This window comes from Melanaphis sacchari, unplaced genomic scaffold (assembly GCF_002803265.2).
Source record: "Melanaphis sacchari strain LSU unplaced genomic scaffold, SCAv2.0 Contig1_pilon_pilon, whole genome shotgun sequence".
NCBI classification, from domain to species: Eukaryota; Metazoa; Arthropoda; class Insecta; order Hemiptera; family Aphididae; genus Melanaphis; species Melanaphis sacchari.
The window spans coordinates 3387354-3408798 of NW_020270976.1; the positions used below are offsets into that span (position 1 = coordinate 3387354).

The 21445-nt window shown below is 24.0% G+C and overlaps 1 protein-coding gene across 1 annotated transcript in view; it reads left to right on the forward strand.

Annotated features, from left to right (window-relative positions):
* Positions 1 to 21445, forward strand: part of LOC112593149 (calbindin-32) — a 63017-nt gene that overhangs the window by 23037 nt on the left and 18535 nt on the right. Inside the window, exons 3-6 of the mRNA XM_025337475.1 lie at positions 3161 to 3246; positions 7285 to 7374; positions 7480 to 7566; positions 7682 to 7738. Coding sequence (XP_025193260.1) covers positions 3161 to 3246; positions 7285 to 7374; positions 7480 to 7566; positions 7682 to 7738 — 320 coding nt within the window. The remainder of the gene's footprint in view (positions 1 to 3160; positions 3247 to 7284; positions 7375 to 7479; positions 7567 to 7681; positions 7739 to 21445) is intronic.

Sequence of the window (21445 nt, forward strand, 5' to 3'; positions counted from 1 at the left end):
AAAACAAAAAACTTAGCACCTAACTTTAGCAACCATGACGTCACACTCCTACACAATTGTTTAAAACATAACGAGAGATTTCTTTGTATAAAAGTTCATTAATAAAAATATAAACTTTCCTACTTAATTTTCATATTATCAAAATGTATAGGTTTACGAAACGTCGCAAATATCGTAGAACATAATATGCTTTTATTCGTCAAATTTATACCTAGAAATATATATATATATATAATTGTAACATAGAGAGTTCATTTTGAAATTAAAATAAAATACAATATACCTATAGGCTATATTATTTGAATAAGCTGACGTCCTGTATATAAAATTCCATAATATTTTGTTTATATAAGCCAAATCTTGATTTAACCATCTTCATATTATTTTAAATAACAAACAGTTGATTTTAATTTTTAAAAAACGTACCATGAATTCAACAAGAATGTTTTTAAAAATATTCTATTTATTCACATATTTATTATACGCACATAATATGTATATTTGTTTCGTTTATTTACGCATAAAAAAATATGTATATATTTTATGACAATAGCATTATAATAAAATAATTTAATGCTTCAGACGAATTAAATTTGTGCTGCGATATTAATTCGTCGTATGCCATTATTTTAACATAATTTTAATCACTCAAAAATATAGTTTTATCGATACGAATTATCCTGTTTCGATGTTGCTAGTCCGTAGTGCTTTAGATGTTTGAATTTTTTACTTTTATTTATAACTAGCTATAGTAATATTACGCAGGTATGTACCGTAGTGTGATCATAGGGTTATAGATTTATTAAACGAGATAGCGTTGTAAATTTTAAACACGGCAATGTCCTTATTTTCTTAATGCACTCTACATTACAAGTAACACTAAAAACTCATTTATTCATAACACTCGTCGCACAGTTACAGCTGGATATAATAACAATATACAAGATGTTTTCCGTATTCACTATGACTATGTATCTATTTACTTATTTTATTTAATACGTATGTTTTTGTTCAACATTGAACGAATTAATTTCCGTGTCGGATTTTTCTACTCGTGGTGAACTTTTTTTCTATTCGGCCGTGTAATACAATTTTATTATACGGCGGTTTTACTCGATTATGCTTTATGGATGTAATTTTTACGCGTAATATCATGCGATGATAAAAATAAATGCTATGAGCTATTTTTCATAATATAATAAAATATTATGTACGGTACACCACTGTGGTCTTCTCGTATTTTATATTATATTATGTAGGTACCTGTAAAGTTAACTTTGAAATTTTTATTTTTATTTTTTTTTCCATTTCAATATTATTATGTTTTACCTATTTTATACACAACCATTTTAATCAGAAACTCGCAGCACGCCATCGCATACATTTATAAAACAGATTCGTACAAAATAATATAATAAAACGCAGTCATTCGAAAAATACGTTAAGGGAGACGGAAAAAGTCCTAATAGATGTACATCAAACAAAAATATTTAATAATGTTCGTGTCGAAAGTTACTAGTCATAAAAAAAGACTAAGTGGACATTAATATAATTTGCCCCTAGTGACTTTTTCATGACTGCATATAAGTGACAGTTATGTAATGAATGTACATCGATAAATTTTCAAAAGGTTTTTTTTCATATAAATATATAAATGTATTAATATTATTGTTTCGGTGATTAGTACATAGTAAATTTATTATATTATTAGAGTAAACAAATGTTTAAAGAGAGATGTGCAATAGATGTATGACGTGTGTGTACAGTTCGTAATTAACTCATATTTTATATTATTTTTTGATGGAATGTTATGCTGCGATATTTGTTAATACAGTTAACAGCGTATTTGTTCAGAATAATAATTATTAATAATCGATTTTTCATTATTAACATAGAAAAGTAATAAACAGAGCTGAATACTCTGTTTTATCGTTTATTTAAAATTTAAATTAATAGTATAAAATCAACACTGTGCACCAATTATATGGATTGAAATATTTAAATTAAAATATGTTTAAGTTCAGCCTAATAAAGTATAATGAAATAAAGTTAAAAATTAATTTACAATTATAAAATACGTCGATTTGCGTCGATCGTATTATTATGATAATATTATGTATTGTATAAAATATATAACTTACTCCATATTATTTCTGGGCATGTTTTATAAGTATGATGATATAATGTTAGTATTCGTTTGCAACTGCCAAAATGTAAATATTTATTTAATAAAATCGATTGATAACCCGGAAAAAATATTTATTAGTATTTATTGCAGATATTCGTTGTAAAACCGTAGTCATTTAATTACATTAATTTGAATTTGAATTAAATATTATATACCTATAGCTAGGTACCTACATAATATTATATATTTTAGTAAAACAAACATAGTATCTTGGTCTATCTATCTTTTTTTTTTTTGTCACAAATCAAAATATATAATTATTATTTTAAGCATATTATCTATACTAAGATTATTTTAATCGATTGCTAAATGCTAAGGCAACCCTCCTGGAATTAATGAATGGCATGCTTGTGTCATATGCATGTTGATTTGATGTGTTGTCATTAGGTTATTTAAAGGACGTTTATCATCAGTCTATTGAACAAAGAATCAGACAATTAATATCATCTAAATTTAGTATACTTAATGTAACTATAATGTTGCTGCCGATCGGTTAACTATTAAATTATATTAATATAATAATATTAGATACTAACATCGTCCTTTAACGCAATATGGATGTATTATTATCGGCGTATAACGGAAACGTATTATATTATACAGTATGCGGTTATTGACGGATGAAACACAAATTTCTGTGTTTACATTCGCCCTCACTATTAAATCCTTCGACACTGACATGTACTATAGGTAGAAGACTGTCGATAGCCATAATAAATTATTAAGTCTATTTAGACCGACTTCGAAACAGTATACCATCCCTAGCGTATTCATGTATATTGATAGGGTCTATAAACTATACACAGTATTTTCAGACCTAATCAACATAGTACATGCACACACATGCATATCTACCATCAATATATGTGTCGAGTAAAACAAATAAATTTCACTAGATTTATGAAACTTTTTTTTGTTTTCTCGCTGTATTTTTATCGTGCGTTTTATATTTTTATTTTATTTTTCCCACAGGTAATGGATACATCGAAGGCACTGAGCTGGACGGGTTTCTGAGAGAATTTGTCTCCAGCGCTAATACCGCAGACGTCAGCCCCGAGGTAAATTGTACACATGTACACATACTAATTCTTATATTATATCCTCGCTACTAGATGTAGATACATATAGTAACCTCGTTTCATTTAAGATCTTTTTCTTTTTAAACACATATGTATGTATAAAAAAAAAAATAATAATAATAATAATAACATTTGAGAAAGACCAACGCTACCGAGAAAATCGAGATTACTATAACGGGCTTTTCTATTATTGTTGGTTTCTGACAAATAATAAGCTTGTCTCTGCAACGAACGAAACACAAAAATGACCCCTCACAGTGAAAGTCTAGAATAAATAAATAATTAAACACAATAAAGTGTATAACTAACTAAATGTTATTTTCAACTGTACCTAGTAATGAAAAAAATAATCTGTTAGTAAATGGTAATTGTTATGTATAAAACCATGAAAGTGACGTAAAATATGTTTAAGTACCATCATGATTTTTAATTCCCATTATTAATATTCTTGTGGTCAGTGTTAAAAGTATGCAGCTTGACAATTGATGACTTACATCAAACGATTCATGAATTTCATCAAATATATATTAATTTAATTTTTTCAAATAATACTCAATATAAATATTTTATTGATAATCTAAAAAATTTGTTTTGTCTAATAAAAATAAATAAATTACGATGTATAAATAATTTTACTAATCAAATTTTTTTCATAGTTAAATCTTATTCATATAGGTATATGCCTTAAGTATTGAAAAACTAGTGAATATTTATTTATTAAAATTTATCAATTTTAAATTTTATCATAATATTTTAAAAATGCAATACTCTGTTATTCGTACAGTTTTTTTTTCGGACACTAATAATTGTATCGATTGAATGTTTTAAGCACGGACTCAAGTTAAAAATACAGATCTATAAAAAATTATCAAAAATTTCTGCTAATAATTATGATATTAGGAAAATTTCTAAAAAACAATGTTCGAATAAACGGATAAAAACCTCAAGTTAAAAAAGAACATTGTTGAATCATAAAAGTCAAATCGGAGCTAAGTGTTATTAGTGAAAAGTCTTTATATATAAATCAATGGTTTCTATAGTACAATAGTAAATCTAAAGGATTAATATTTGATTTCGACGGTACCTTGCGTTGTATCACTAATGCAAATAATCAGCTTTATGGTGAATTTTTTTGTCCTGATCAATTTTTACAGTTTTATGGTTTAACATATACAAATAAATTAAAAAATTACCTATTTGCAACCGATTTTAATTAAATTCACGACAATAATGACTAAAAAACAAATCAATTTATAAATAATGAAATATATATTTTAAATTTGTTATTTTCGTGGACTATTTTATTGTTCACTATAATAATTATTAATTTATAGTAGAGAAAGAATAAAAAATATAAAATACCTATAGTTCGTTTCATTTAAAAATATTTTAGTTTTAAAAATTAAAATGAATAAACATCATACTTTATTTAAGTTTTAATTGAAATTAATTTAAAATGATAGACTTAAATTTTTTTATGGTCGCTAAAAAATAAACCAAGTAAAACTTCTTAGTCTTATGTTTATCATCAGTTATCACTTTTAAATTCAAAGTAATGAAAATATATTATACATTATCACATATTCTAATTTTTAAACTCATATAATATACTAAAATATCAATACTTTAAATGAAAAAAAACTAAAATATTGCCATTAGTAATTGCCACCTTAAGCATATTGTGTACCACAACATCATGTAATAATCACGTCCGCGTGTCCTAACCTTAAGTTGTTGAACAAATAAAAAATTTTATAATATATACATTATAAATTTATATTTATGGTTTAAATTTAAAGGGTATAGAAAACTACTGTTGGAAATATCGTCCTACGTGCACTATGTTCATATTCACCCATTGTTCGCCTCTCAACCGGAACATCTATACACCGTTCAAAAGGTCATTTTCGTTTCCTTTTTTTCATCCATCCGTATTGTTCGTGCTTTGAACGCTTTTGAAATTGCCCATGTAAAGTGTTAAAAATTAATTTTAGCCCGTGACAGACCGTTTTACTATACTATAAGATGGGTCATATAGGATATGATTTCATTTATTTTTAAGCTTACCTACCTTTTTAATAGTAACACGCAACAATATACTTTGCTCCCCAACACCATTAAGGTATGTACAGGATGGTAGAAAATTACTTTATGTCGGAAGATAAAATAAAAATATTGCGGTGAAAAAGATCGATGGCTGCTATGACGGCATGTTGACAATGATTCATCATCAAGTTTCTTTTTAATGCTAATCGGTAATTTTTGGATAGCCAATAGGTTTTTTATTCAAACTTTGCTTTGTTAAAAGGATAATTATTTATATGTTTACAATATATATATATATATATATATATATTTGTTCCTACATATTTTTAATAAGTTCTCCACGTTTATAACTTTATAATTAATTTTGAACATTATATTATATATACATATATGACATTTAACATACATAGGATATTACACATTAATAAATAAAGTATTTATATAGATAGCGTTTTAAAGAAAGTTAGTTAAAGATAAATTTTTGATCTACGGCAATCACCTAAATAAATGTTTTAAAGTCACTTAATACCGTCATTAAATTGTATATAAATGTTTTTAGTTGAGTATAAAATACGTGCAGTAAAGCTGTATTATTTTATCTAATTTAATTATATTCTCGAGTATACTTGATAAAATCTATCTTAGTTCCAATTTATCAAACAACCACCGATAATAAAGTTAACCCAAGATCATACTCGATTAAAATAAAATGGTCTGAATATTTCATATGTATTTTTATGTACGGTTTCAGTATATAAAACAATATTTTAAAGGGTAAACTAAAAATACATTATCAAAAACATTATACAGCAATGTCTGTAACTTTCTTACATAATACTCAATCTTATCTCAGCAATCAATAATAATGCCAAATAAGTTAAAAATACTCGTATAACACCAAGTACATAGGTATACATACAAATTTTCAAATATGTTTTAATAAATATGATCGATTAAAATTGAAAATATTTATTATGCAATTTTATTTTCTTGCTAAAACATGAAAATATTATATGAAATAATAACATAGATACCTTATACCTACTTATAAATTATTATATGTCATACTTATAATATGTTGACATATGTCAACTTTTATTATAAAAATAATGTTGAAAATCAAATTTCAACCATCATAATTTAATTAAGTTACTACATTAAGCAACATATGCATAACATTTAAATCATCTACTTGATTATATTTTTATATAATCATAACTATTTATAAGCGAAAAGTAATTGTTTCTATTTACTCTAATTATATAATAATATAACATACGTATGGTATATATTAAATATTATTAATTCAACATTATAATCATAGTTTAAAATTGTTTGATTTAAATTAAATTATAAAACATTATTACTCGTATAACGATAACGTTTTAAAATAATTAAATATAATTACCGTGAATTTATTTTTGGTTTATACACAAATATATACTATATATCAATAAATATATTAAAAATAATATGTTGATAAAAAAAATATATATATTTTTTTTTCTATAAATTTTAATTTTAAGACATACATTTTGTTTAAATAAGTTTAAAAAATATATATATATAATGTTAATAAAAATAATCGGTACTTAACCAAAATTACTTTCTTGTACCTACTGTTTTAAATATAATTAAAGATATTATTTACATTTTTAATTACTTTGAAAAATATTTACTCACTATAAATTATATAATTATTATAGTTAGAACTCGAACATTTTATTTTTAAAAGATTCAGTATATCCTATTGTTTAAATTTGAAAACTTTTTTTTCTTTTTCTATGTTATTAATTGTATACAATTTATAAATACGAAGAATCAATAAACATATAATTCTCTTTTTGAATATACCTTAGCGCTTAAATAATATATTTAAATTAAAAAAAAAAATATATCAATAACATCTAAACACAAATGTGTACTAGTATATTTAACAATTAACATTTATATTGAACTTGACATTTATAGGCGGTTTCGGATGCCATGTTGGTGGAACTCAAGCAATGTTTCATGGAGGCCTATGACGATAATCAAGACGGGAAAATTGACATCCGCGAAGTAATGAATTGTTGTTGATAGGTGAAATCGCTATTTTGGCGAACACCATTACCCTACGCCTATCCTTTCCTAGTCAGGATGATTAATCGTTATTATATTTTACAGCTTGCTCAACTTTTGCCCATGGAAGAGAACTTTCTTCTTCTATTCAGATTCGATAATCCATTAGACTCCAGTGTAGAGTTCATGAAGGTATAATTTACAAGTTATATGGATCCATATGTTTAAATAATTAAAATATAAGTTCTCAAATTCAACGTTAATTTATGTTAATCAAATATTTATCATCATTTCATACCTGTACTAGATTTGGAGAGAATACGACACTGATGGCAGTGGATATATTGAAGCTGACGAACTTAAGGTAAATAACGATATATTAATTTAAAAATACTACAGAAAAAAATAATATGTATACATATATTATATATATTATATTGATTTAATGGTATTTACATTAAAATACAATCGATAATTGATTTGTATTGTGAGCGTTTTATATACAACATATTTTATAGTTTTGTACAAAATAATTTTAGGAATTAAAGCTATATAAATCATTGCTTTAAATTTAATATTCAATTTATTTAGTATACAATATTTTATATCTAATTGTTAACATTATTAAAGTCTTCGTTCTTCACAATAATTTATGATATAAACTAATAATATCATAGATTGATTATATATATATATATATATATATATATATAGGTAGATTCACCAAGCATGCTAACTCTAATTTTTTCCTTTAATAATTTTATTTAAATCTCGATTTTTGAAAATTTTAAAGACCATATTTTTAAATACTTCAATTTATATACCATTTAGCAATGTGACATCTAATTAAATTTCCAAGTTATTAAAATTTACTATGAACAAAATATATATAGATATATATGTATTCAGAAAATTTTTGCAAATCATTAAATGTTAACAGATTAATTTTATTGTTGTATTTTTCAAATAAATGTAGTTTCACGTATTAACCTATTTTTATCAAAAATTACTCTATTGGATTTTGAGTATAAATTACAATTTCAAGAAAAACAAATCATCTATTTAATAAGTGTTCTTATTATTTGTACAGAACACTTTTTAAATTTTATAAAAATCTAATTAATTCAAAATATGGTTCTTATTTTATTTAGTTAGAAATTTCCAAACTTAAAATTTAAATAAATAATTTATTAATGAAAAATATATGGGTGAAAAAACTTAATGAATTACTCTATACAAAGTATATTTAAAATGATTAATATAAAATATAGTATATACTTATATATAGCTATAGTATATAGTTATTATATTCAAATTAAATCATTTTGTATACAAATTGTATCTTTCGAGACATAATCAAGATACCTATTTGCTTAATTATTATAACATTTATGAACTTTTAATTAAAATAAATCTCTAGACTTCAGTTGAGATATATATTATTTCTTCGGTGACTGAATTCATAATTAAATGTATGTGTTAGTAAAATTAAAATAGAAAGAACCAATATTTAACAAATAATTTAAATTTTAAATTTTAAACTTAAATGAATACTTTAAACGCCTTATATCAAGCATATTTTTATGATTAAAATATCGTATACATATGAGAAATTAAGTACTTAAATATAATATAATATATTTATAAATGTTTATTTTTCTTTACTTTTAATATACAATATATATTATTGTGGAAAAGGTAATATATATATATTTATTTATTAACATTATACTAAATTAATTATAAATACGTATTTTTCATGGAAGCTTGGATGTAAAAAATCTGGTTATTTTTTACAAATAATAGTTTTGCGTCATAATCAATTTTGAAATGATGTTGTATGTTCTAAAATATACTTATCCAAATGCATATATCTCACTGAAACTAGGTGTCATAATGTTATACAAAGAATATTTGTTGATGCATATTATGATGTGGTTAAAATATTTAAATTAAAATAAGAGAACTACAATTAAATCCGACAATTTCGGATTTAATTATGATTATTGTAGATACCTTCTACATATGTATACACTTATCTACAAAAGTCATAAAACTGGCACGGGAATAAATATTATGATGTACAAATTCCATTAAGTTCTGTATTAATATCTCGCAGAATCTACAAAATAATCAATTTAAGTCGTTATAATCAGTTGCCGAGTAATAGTTATGCAAAACCATTTTAGATGGAAAGTTTTTAATTGTTTTGCAGGTTAAAATGTATATATCAAAAGTGATTAGTAATTACCATGGTAATATAGCAAAGGTACAAAATCTGATCGTACGTGCCCTATAAATTTCATCTGCTGGGCGTAGTCCTTTTAAACCAATCAAACATATCTACTTGTATATTATAAAAACGTGCACCTCGAATAATAATTATCTAGCTAAATTTGTTCTGATTGCATTTGGTAGATAGTAAATTACAGTACACAAATTGGATAAAAATAGTGATTAAACGTTGAATCGATTTTTTTAAGTTTCAATTTCGCTATTTAGTCGGCTAAAAAAATACTGAACGTGATATAAAAACCATGAGTACGCAACAGAAAATCTCTTGAATTTGCGTGGGTAAATTATGTGTAGTTATACTTTTTTGAAATCTAAATGAAATAATACGTATATCATCAGTTTAGGTAAACGAGATTTTCTGCAAGTTACAACTGACATTATGTTGGCTTACATTCTTAAAAAGTTTCAAAAAATTAAAGTGAATATAAAAAATAATTTTTGAATATTTAGTAAAACAAAAATAATAAATCTATTACGTTTTTATATTATGTATTATATTCGGTTCAAGTATTAATAAATTCATTATTTTTTGAATAACAACATGACTCAACTGTATTTTTGAAGTTCAATAAAATATGCGATGAGTTATTTAAACAATTAAAAAGTGTTCTCTTTAATATTAGACATAAAGACACTTACTTATATGAGTTATATGTGAATTTCATTGCAAACCCTCTTTTATAAATCTAAAAAATATAAACCTCTATAAAATAATTCCACATTGTTTCAACAGATATTATTTCAAAATCTTAAATAACATTAATTTAAATTGAACTTTTTTTATTTTTCATAATTCAATAATCGAAATTTAACATCATTGATATTGTAAAATATTAACATATTTATCTACATTTATAAGTTATAAAATACATAATTATATTTACGATATGGATAACGATTTTATTTTGTTACTTCTATTTACAAATAAAATTATTATTGATTTGTATGACATATTAAAAATTATTATTATAACTATATTTTAATGTACATGGCATTATACAGAAAAGAGTTTTTTTCTGTTTCCTGTGAATAATAATAACACAATTTCATGAAAAATTAATTTTTATTTTACAACTAATTTGGCACTTTTGTATATTCGTTTAGAATTTTGAAACTGTTATTTTTTCTAAATTTATTATTTAATTATAATTAAAAACTATTTTATACGAAAATATTATCAACAATGTTTTCAGTTGTTCAAATATTGTATTATAATATATTATCGATAAATTAACCATTAAAAAATTAATCATGCATAATATTACTATATCATTTTTTACACCAAACACATATATAGAAAACTTGTTTCGAAAAAAATTAAAACAAACATTTTAATCGGCCAAATCAATCTTAATTAAGCATCAGAGCTTAAAAAATATGCAAATGAAGAGTTGTGCTAATGATTTATTTTTTATCAAGAATTTTTTTTTTTTTTTTAATAATCAATTTTGAAAATTTAAGCCTTTATAATTTTAGACTATAGTTCTTAATTAAAAAAAAACTTAATACTGTCAACTAATTACTGCGTCATGAAAAAAAAATTAATAATAAATAATAATATTTATCACAAACAGCAGGTTGGTTAGACACTTACAAATTCTAATTTAATTATACACTTTATTACATGAAGATATTATTTCTGTGGTATCTATGAAAAGTTCAACTATTTTTTTAATAAATCAATATCATTAATTTATGGAAAAAGACAAACTATGAAATATTCAAATTATATTAATCAGTTCTTTAGTTCAAAATTAATGTAAATTTCATTTATAATTTTTTTTATGTGCGAACGAGTTTGTCGTACAATATAATTATTACTTATAATTAAGATGCTAATAACTAATAAGATTAGACTTATATAAGGTTATATAATTAACATTTCACATTCCTTGATTTATTTTATTTTACCTATTATTGTAAGCATATATTAAAAAATGTATACCGCATAAAAATGTTATTCGATTAAAAGTTATCCTTAAAATGAATCCAAATAAATATTTCTTTTTACTAAATTAATTAATTTTAAGATAAATACAAACAACTTTTTGATTAACATATTAAATAAATATATCATCCACAAAAAGTAAATAGTTTGGGGCTTCTTTGCGCGAATTTAAGACCTTGATAATATTATTATCGGTACCAATATAATTTATACTTAAACGATTTATTAATTTGGAAAATAATATTTTATTTAATAATTTAAGTAATAATATTATTTTGAAATCTACATCAAGCGTGTAAAAATAACTATTATAGTTGTATTTATTTAATATATTATAATACAGACATCATAAATCAAGTATTTCTATTAGCTAAAATATAATGATTTGAAAAAAATTGATTTAATTTTTACCATTAAAACATTACGTATTAAATATAAAATATTTATAACAATATATGTAAATAAAGTCAAAATTATATTGATTCGGTGTTTGAGAAAAATTTAAATACTATAAACCAGCAATATTGAGGTCTCATTAGCATTTAAAGTCTGGCTCTTTTCTTGGGAGTTCGTAATTCGCACCAAAATAAAGATATGTAATTTGCACCACTGCAGGTAGCCGAAAATAGTGTTTGTAATTTGTATCAAAATAAGGGCCTATAATTTACACCACCGTAGGTAATAAGAAATAAGAAATTAGCACCAAAATCAAAATTGATTATTATAAGATAGATATTATTGGAAGAATAATCGTACATGTGTCGATATTTAAGAACATTTTTTACTTCATTAAAGCTATTCTCACCGATTTTCAAATAGATACGTATTACGTATATAAAACTATCGAGTTTACTTATACCTAATCGAATGACTTCTCAAACAAGTTAACGAACAAATTAAATTATAGTTGCTTTAGATCAGTATAATAATAAATTGATATAAATAACAACTTCATTCATTAAATTAGTTGCATACAAATACAAAAAACCTGTAAATATCAAAATTTTAAATCATAAATTGCAATCTAACTAATCTGGTAATTAATGCATTTTTTTTTTTTTAATATATTATACCCAGATATCAAAAATTGTACGATTATTCTTTCGGTAGTGAATATCTACCGATTAGTAGTGAATATTAACCGATTTTGATTTTGGTGCTAATTACATTTCCTATTTATTATTACTTGAGATGGTGCAAATTACAAACGTAGTTCAAAAAATTTGAAATAAATTACACATGTTGTAAATATTTATAGTCAATTTCCATTAAAATTGACTACGTCCCTTTGCTTATACGATTTAATATCCTACATATTAAATTCATCAGATAATACGGTTTATATACAACTTAAAATAGCAATATCTCATAGAAGAAAATTACTGTAATTCCATTTAAGTTACATTAATAATAACAATATTGATTAAGCAATTTTGTCACAGTCAAAACTACTTTTTAAGTAAAAAAACAAAAATCTAATTATTAATAATCCGTATATTACCTGTATTGATTTATTCATCCCGTCTGTTCAGCAACCATTGCGGTTCGGCGGTAACATTATTGTAACTAATACCATGGATTAAAATGCTAATCTTGTCATAACACATCGAATAGTCCATGAAAACTTAAAAACATCAACCTTGACGTTTCATCTCTATTCCAATTCACTATTTCGATAACATAATATTATAATGTTACGGACTTACGGTTCACTTAAAATACTTACATGCATTATTTCCAGTCTAGTAAAAAACTTTTGAAATTGTATTTAAATACACTCTTGAATACATCCGTTCAAAGGTGTTTAAGCACAAATAAAAATACTCAGAATACATTTAAATACTTTTCTAATTTATTTATACAAGTATACAAAATTAATATTATAACCACTTATATGAACATTACTGTAATATCACATAAAAATATAACATTTTACTATACTTATTAATTGTATACTGAAAATAAATAAATAAATTTATGAATATTTTATATTTCTGCAAAATGACTAAAATTTAATAAAAATTATTAAGTGAGAAAATAAAAATATTTGTTCTTAAAATGTTCAAGTGAAAAATAAAATAATAAATCTAACATAGTATTTAAAATACTCTTCAAATACATTAATTAACGATCGTAACTTAATATTAGGTAAAATTACATTCATTTCAAAGTACCTGAAAATTTCCCCAAACCTATTGGTATGTACAAAATAACTAGTTATAATAACATTTAACGACATTATTATTGGCTAAAATCGACGCCCAGATATAAGACATAATATTAGTGTCGAAAAAATAAACAATTCTGGATATAACGAAAAATGTATGACGTTTCTTTAGCTACCATTATACATGATACCGAATATATTTAAGTAGGTATGTTAACTCAAATACTTTGAAATGTTGACTTTTACATATCTTTGAATATTAAATTACGCACACATAAACTAAACAATTTGTCAATACTTATATTTTTACTTTAGCAGTAAAAGACACCAAGTCCATACCTTTTCTGCAAAAACCAAATTTAAATTAACATGCTTTTTCAGCAACACACATGTACACATTGTGATTCGAATTTTCAAGTATAATATATTTTTGTTTTAATCAATAAAAGGTCACAGAAATTCCCAAATCTAGTTTTAGTTTTCCACACTATCTGTACTTACGCATTGGATAACTGTAAATTATTTGACACATTCCTAAACCTCGTCGGTCTTACTCAGAAATATGGATGATGGGTTGAACGTGTCAACCGTATACATATCAAAATGTCAACGCTTATTATTATCACGTCAATTTCTAATTTTCCATCACTTCTGTTGAGTGCATTATTTTATATTTTAAATATAAAATATTTAAACGCGTTTTCATTAATTTTAATTTGCAGAGTGGTTATATTATGCTAAATATTTTCATTTAAATGAAAATAATATAAAAATATGACTATTTATTATATACCAATAAACAATATACATAGTATGAAGTTATTGATAAAAATATGGAGATATTTTGAAATCATTTTAGTTATCGCTTCATCAATTTAAGACACACAGATTTATAGCATATTTATGTGATTATTCTAATTCTAACAATCTTAACTCTATCTGAAGTTTGGTACCTAGTTAAAAACTTTTAAATGTTTATTCATAAGTGTATTATATGATTTTTGTAATATTTTAGTATAATAATTTAAAAAGTATACATTTCAAAAATTAAACAACTAAAGTACAGTATCTTTGAAAACATATCGTACATACCTAATATAGAATCATAAAATTATATATATATATATAATAACGCTGTTACTATTAATTTGATTTTACATTTAAAAGAGTCAGTTTGAACTCAGTGTTTCAAATTTATAATTTTAAACAATTCTATTAGTATAAAAATCATGATTCTATTTTTATTACCTTTAATAGAAATTGACAATTAAAACTCTTAACTTTAGTATAGTAGAAAAGTGTTTAAAAACTTTAAAATAAATTTACATAAATAATTTTAATTCAGTCTTTTAGGATATTGAATTAAGTCAATACTGATACAACATATTTTCTCAGAAAAGCAAAAACAAAAACAATAAATTCAATGTTTAAATTATAAATTAACCAAATAATTATTAAACGATGTGTTCCACTTTTGTTCCCCTATTTGAATATATTATCAATTTAACATTTGAACTCGTCATGAAACGCGCAACCCACTACATTAATTTAAATATCCCTACAGAATACATATATGTATTTAAAAATATTTATTCAACTAGACATTTCATCGATTAAAAAATATTACAAAATAAAAACTATTAAATGCTTTATACAATTTAGAATTTAAGCGGAATAATTATTGATTTTACTACGATGTATTTGTTTTTTTTTTTTGTGTGTATATATATAATATGTTTACACAATAAGTAATTAAATGCGTTTCAGTTATACGTTAGTTACATTAACTTTTTTGAACATTTGAAGTTCAACGTTATACGACATTAGATATTTAATGTAAAATAATTATGTCTTCACAAACGGTTTTTGAAATTTTATTATAATTCAAAAACATTATTTATGAAGACAAAGAACTTTTACGTATTTTATTATATTTTATACACACAATGGCATTTTAAAATATAATGCCTTTTGTAAAAATGAATTCAATCTACTAAATTACAAGTAGTAAAATGAATTATTTCATAACAGTATCAAAAGACATAATATATTATATAATTAGTGTATAACTGAAAGATCGTCTCCGTTCGAAATCATTTTAGATATACCTATACAATGGTGTATCACTGAAATTCGATTTATCATATCTATCACAATGATCTATGAAACACCTATAATACACTATAACAGAGCAGAACACAATAGTAATTTTTTTTAAATGTAATTTTCTTCTTGGAGTTTATTTGAATAACTATCTTTGATGTTTAAACTAAAAATTGACTACACCTCAAAGTTATTTTAGTTAGAACCTTAAAAGTAAGTAATACAACTTTTTTTTATCAAAACTTAATTTTGTATTACAATAAAATTGGTTTCGTCAATCAAGTAGTTATTTTTGAATAATTTGAAACAGTTAAATTGGTGTTGGATAATATCACAATGACCCAATTCGTTGGGTCGTTGTACAGTGTGCAGAATAGACAGTCATTCAACGAAATTTAATATAGTTAATTAATATTGTTATACTATATAATAGGGTATTCCTTGTTTATATAGATGATTTTTTTTCAATATACTTAGATATTACACCCTTCATATTTTCAACCCTTTTAAGTGTCTTCCTGAAGTTTTATAATCTATTGGATGAAGTTATTTTAATAACTAAATAACGTATTAAGCAAAAATATATATTTTTATAACATCCTTATAATAATAGAACATAAGTATAATATTATCTATAAAATGTATCTCATAAATTTATAATTTTCCGTGAAAAATAGTAAAATCCAAATATTTAAAGCATTTAATTTGTTAAAGATAAAATTAATTTTTTTTCCATTATTTAAAAAATATATTTGACAAATATAGTTGGAGTAACAATAAAACATTTTCCATAAAAAAAAAAAGATAAATTGTTTTAATAAATCATCCATTTTGTAGTAATAATTTTAATTATTTAATATTGACACGCAGTTATACGAGCGTTATACACAATTATAACTATACGGTAGTTATAATAACCGATGTTTGTTTTAGTATAGTTACAAAAAACAATTGAATATAGCTAGTGAATACACTAAAAGCTCCGTCTGTTTTTTTCAACTCTTTTACTCTGTTAATTGTCTATCATGATATTATGTTGTGCGTTAAAAACAGAAATTCGGTATTCACTTTTTCTAAATAGTTATTTGCATTTTAATATCGCTCTCGAAAATATAGAAAGTATTCGTATTTTACTCACCATAAATGTATTACAACAGACTAAATATTTATAATTATAACATTCACGATGATAATTTAATACAAACTATATATTTATTTGCCTGATTAACATCGTTCCGCGTATACCGTGCTATTAGTGTTCAAATTTGCATCGTCCAGGTATTATAAGCGTCCGATTATTATTATTATTATTATTATTATTATTTTTATTATCCCCGTTGCCATTGTTGTTACTTTGTTGGAATTTACGGATTTGTCAGAGCGAAAAGTCTCGTCGGAACGATAAATTTAATACCTATGCCGTACACAATAATAATGGTATTTCAAGTCGTATATTTTATCATCGGTGTGCGGAAAAGCTCAAAGCACGCGACTACCGTCCGAAGAATTATCGATTCGTCAATTTTTTTTTCATTTTTTTTTTTTTTTTTTTTTTTTTTTTGTCGCGTTCTTATACCTTTATCATAATGTAATCGTACTTTGTTATTCCGATCGGAACGTCATCGTAATATTACTGCACGAGTTTATAAATATAATATACAATACACGCGAATATCAAAATGGAACGTGCCGCCGAGTGCAGATGTATAAATCTTGCCGTCAAAAAATAGTAATATTTAAATTTCTGATCACCGGCGTGACCCCACGTGTAACGAGTAACGACATATCATTATTTCGCATAACCATAATTCCCAATAGGCTGTTTTAACTCACAAAGTTTAGTCTTAATATATTTTACAACCTATACGATAGGCAAATTTAATAAAATTTTACAGTACAGATGCGCAAAAAAAGATATATATGTATAGAAAAATAATAAATATAAGAATAATTTATAAAAAAAAATGAAGGAGTTTCATCAAATGACGATAAACCTTACTGACTAAAGTTCTAAGTTACTTAAATTAGTTATTATAGTTAATTATTTTTCTAAAAGATCACGACTCTAATATATTTTTAAATATCAACTTGGGTTTATGCAGTTATGTTTTTTGTGAGATTTAAAATTACTATACTTAAGTGAAATAATAATTTTCTATGAAAATGTATAAAGAGTAGAACTTGTATACATTATTTTTAACCTATTGGTACCTATTATTAGTGCATTGATCTCTTCGATAGTTCAAAATTCTGTATTTACAATACATTATAAAATATAAACAATATTTGTTTAAATTATTATTATTATTTCCTATAAAAACAACATTTAAGATAAAAAAAATTATACTTTTAACCTATAAGATTTATGTTAAGAAAAAAATTTACTTAATATTACAATACTCGTATATTTAATTACTTGATTATTATAACTATATATTATAGCATGTCATAAAAAAAATTAACTTATTAAGTTAGAAATCAATTTTAAATTAAAAATATCTAGTTATGTTATTTTATTAAAACTAACTTTACTTTAACTTTTTAACTCGTTGATGCCTTTATAAAGTATTTACCTACAATCATAGCCACCATTACCATTATTTCGATCATTACCAGCCTACATGTTTGTAGCACAGAACATAATTTTTCTCAGGTAGACGAATCCATTTCTCGAGGCCTCAGGGATATAAAACCCCGACGACCGCGCCAAGACGTGTAATATAATATATTATATCTATATGCAACATAATCAAGCTTAAGAAGCCCATTGACCTATTATGCTCAAGGGAAGGTTTAGTAAGTCCCTTACTACCGCCTTCTTGGATCTGCGATTTTATTTTCGTCGCTCACAATACTACAAAAAATCATATTAAAATCGAGACCATTTACTAAATATTTGTATGCATATTAAATTCCAAATGGGTAAAACCATGTACGTGGTTTGCTTAGCATACTGCCTAAATTTTTCTTTCAATACTAATTTTATCCAAATTCAAATTGAATTGTTGTGTAGAAGTAACTATTTTTAAACACCAAATTTTTCATTTTTTAAATTTTTTATGTAATTTAAGAATCATCCTGTGTCGATAAAAACTTAATTTTGATAAATTATAACCACCCTCTTTTGTATTGTAAATCTTAGAGAATATAATTAATTTTTTTTAGTGCTTATATATATAAATCAAAATTCTAACGATTAGTTTTTGATTTGTTGAAATGTACCTATGTATTAAAATACTGGATAATAGCCCATGATGATAATTTTTAAATACAAAAATGTAATTCTCGATATTACTCTAACAAGTAAGTAATAAGTATATTACATATGTTATAAATTATAAATATACCTAATACATATTATAAGTATACTGTAATCTGAATACATACCTATTTAAAATTCCATAACCCAGGTGTATGAAACCATACAAAATTCGACCGAATCAAAAAGATGATAATGTAATGTCTGGGGTTTAACGAACATCGTCACGTACATCATCGTTACAAAATTTTCAATTCTTATAATTTATATCTTAAACTTCTTCTCCCCCCCCCACCATATTATGTGCATTTCTCCGTCTCGACGGACGTGTGAATTTAAATAATCATAGTGATATGTACACGTACGTTACGAAAACAGAAACGAATGAACAATATCGCGACCTGCGGGCTTGCGAACGCTTTTCTTATTTTTGTAGGAAAAATATTTCATAGCAAATGTCTTTTCGACATAATACGCACACAAAAACGTTTATTGAACAATATAAACAAAATATATTATATGAAATCGCGAGTGCGTTTGAACACATTTCACTGGCACTGAGACTGTCGAAGAGAAAACTTCATGACATGCATAATATATTATTGTACTGATATAATACAATAATGTATAATATTTCATAAGTAGGTATATATATATTATATATACATTAAAATAGGTAACGGGTATCTTATATAATAATTTATGCTCACCCATACGCCCATACGTCGTTTGTGGAAAATATTTTGAATTATTCGCGGTTGTGTATATATTATGATGATTCACAAAGCGTTGGATAATAAATGAAACCAAATTAAAATTTTTGGAATATTTTAGTATATTAATTCAGGAAAATATATTTAAGTATTTTTCAATACATACAGAGATTCAAATGAGTAGTTTTTTAGTTGGTTATTTTTTTTCACTATAAATATAAGAGATATATGATAATAAGTAGGAACTTTGAGAATTGTAAAATTGAAGTATCTCATCAATATTAATCTATTAACATTTTATTATGCTTATAAAAAGTATAATAAGTTCTAAATCAAATATTACGTACATTTTATATTTTAAGGCATATATTATTCTTGATATATACACATTAATAACTCACAAATAAAAAGATAAAAAAAGGATGGTTTTTATCTAAAAGTATATTTTAAGAATTCTTTAGTATTTCTCCTTTTAGAAAAACATAAAATTATTAATATGTATTATGGCAGGCCATAAAACATATTAAACATATTACTGATATTACGTTCTGACCATAAAGTTTATTTATTTATAGTAAAATTAGTTAAATTTTATACTAACAGGTTACCATAAGTAATGGTTTATGATAGGACATTTTTTTTTTTTTTACCGCAAACATAAGACATATTAATATAAAAATAAAGTGTGTACTTATCTCTATACTCTATAGAATATTCCCAAAATGATATAAAAGTTAATGTTTTTAAAAATGCAGTCCTTAATTAGTGAACTAGAAGTATGCTTAAAAATTACAAAAATTAAAATTAATTTAAATAAATAATTAAGCTGAGTGCATGCTAAGTGAGCCATGTAATGGCGTGGCGTGTTGTTTGTACGTTTGTACGCAATAAGATCCGTTTTTCTCGCAACGTACTCATATCTAATTTAATGCATAGGTAGCTGATAAAATACATAATATATGTTTTGCATTAAAATTCGATTCAATATGAAGTACAAAATATACACATACTAAAAAAATACCACTATTGCGAGGTAGAGAGAGAGCAATCGCAATACATAATATATATATATACATGAATAAACTAGAATATATACCTACTATTCGATTATTATATTATTAAAGGTACAGATAGGAAAAATATGTTTTCGTGAAATACAACTACATGGTATAGGTATTAAAATACGCGAAACAGAATGGGTGAAAATATGGTGGATGTGGAAAAGGGTCAATAATTGTGTTATTTAACTTCTTCTCCTATATGGCTATCGATTACAGGTCTCGTACACAGCACCACCTCACCATCACAGCGTTCACCTTAGATAATATAATTATTATTGTTATTGTTATTTATGTCAAAATCATAAATATCCAACACAATTTGATAAAGTAAACAATTTAAAATAACTTTCAAATTAATTGAAGTCGTAGAGAAGAAAATTACGCCATAAATATATATATATATATATGTGTGTGTGTGTGTGTGTGTGTGTATGTTAATGATTACAGACTATACAATGCTTATAATATATTTATATGTGATTTCATGTTTTGTAGAGATACGTTTTTAATTACTTTTTCCCCTGA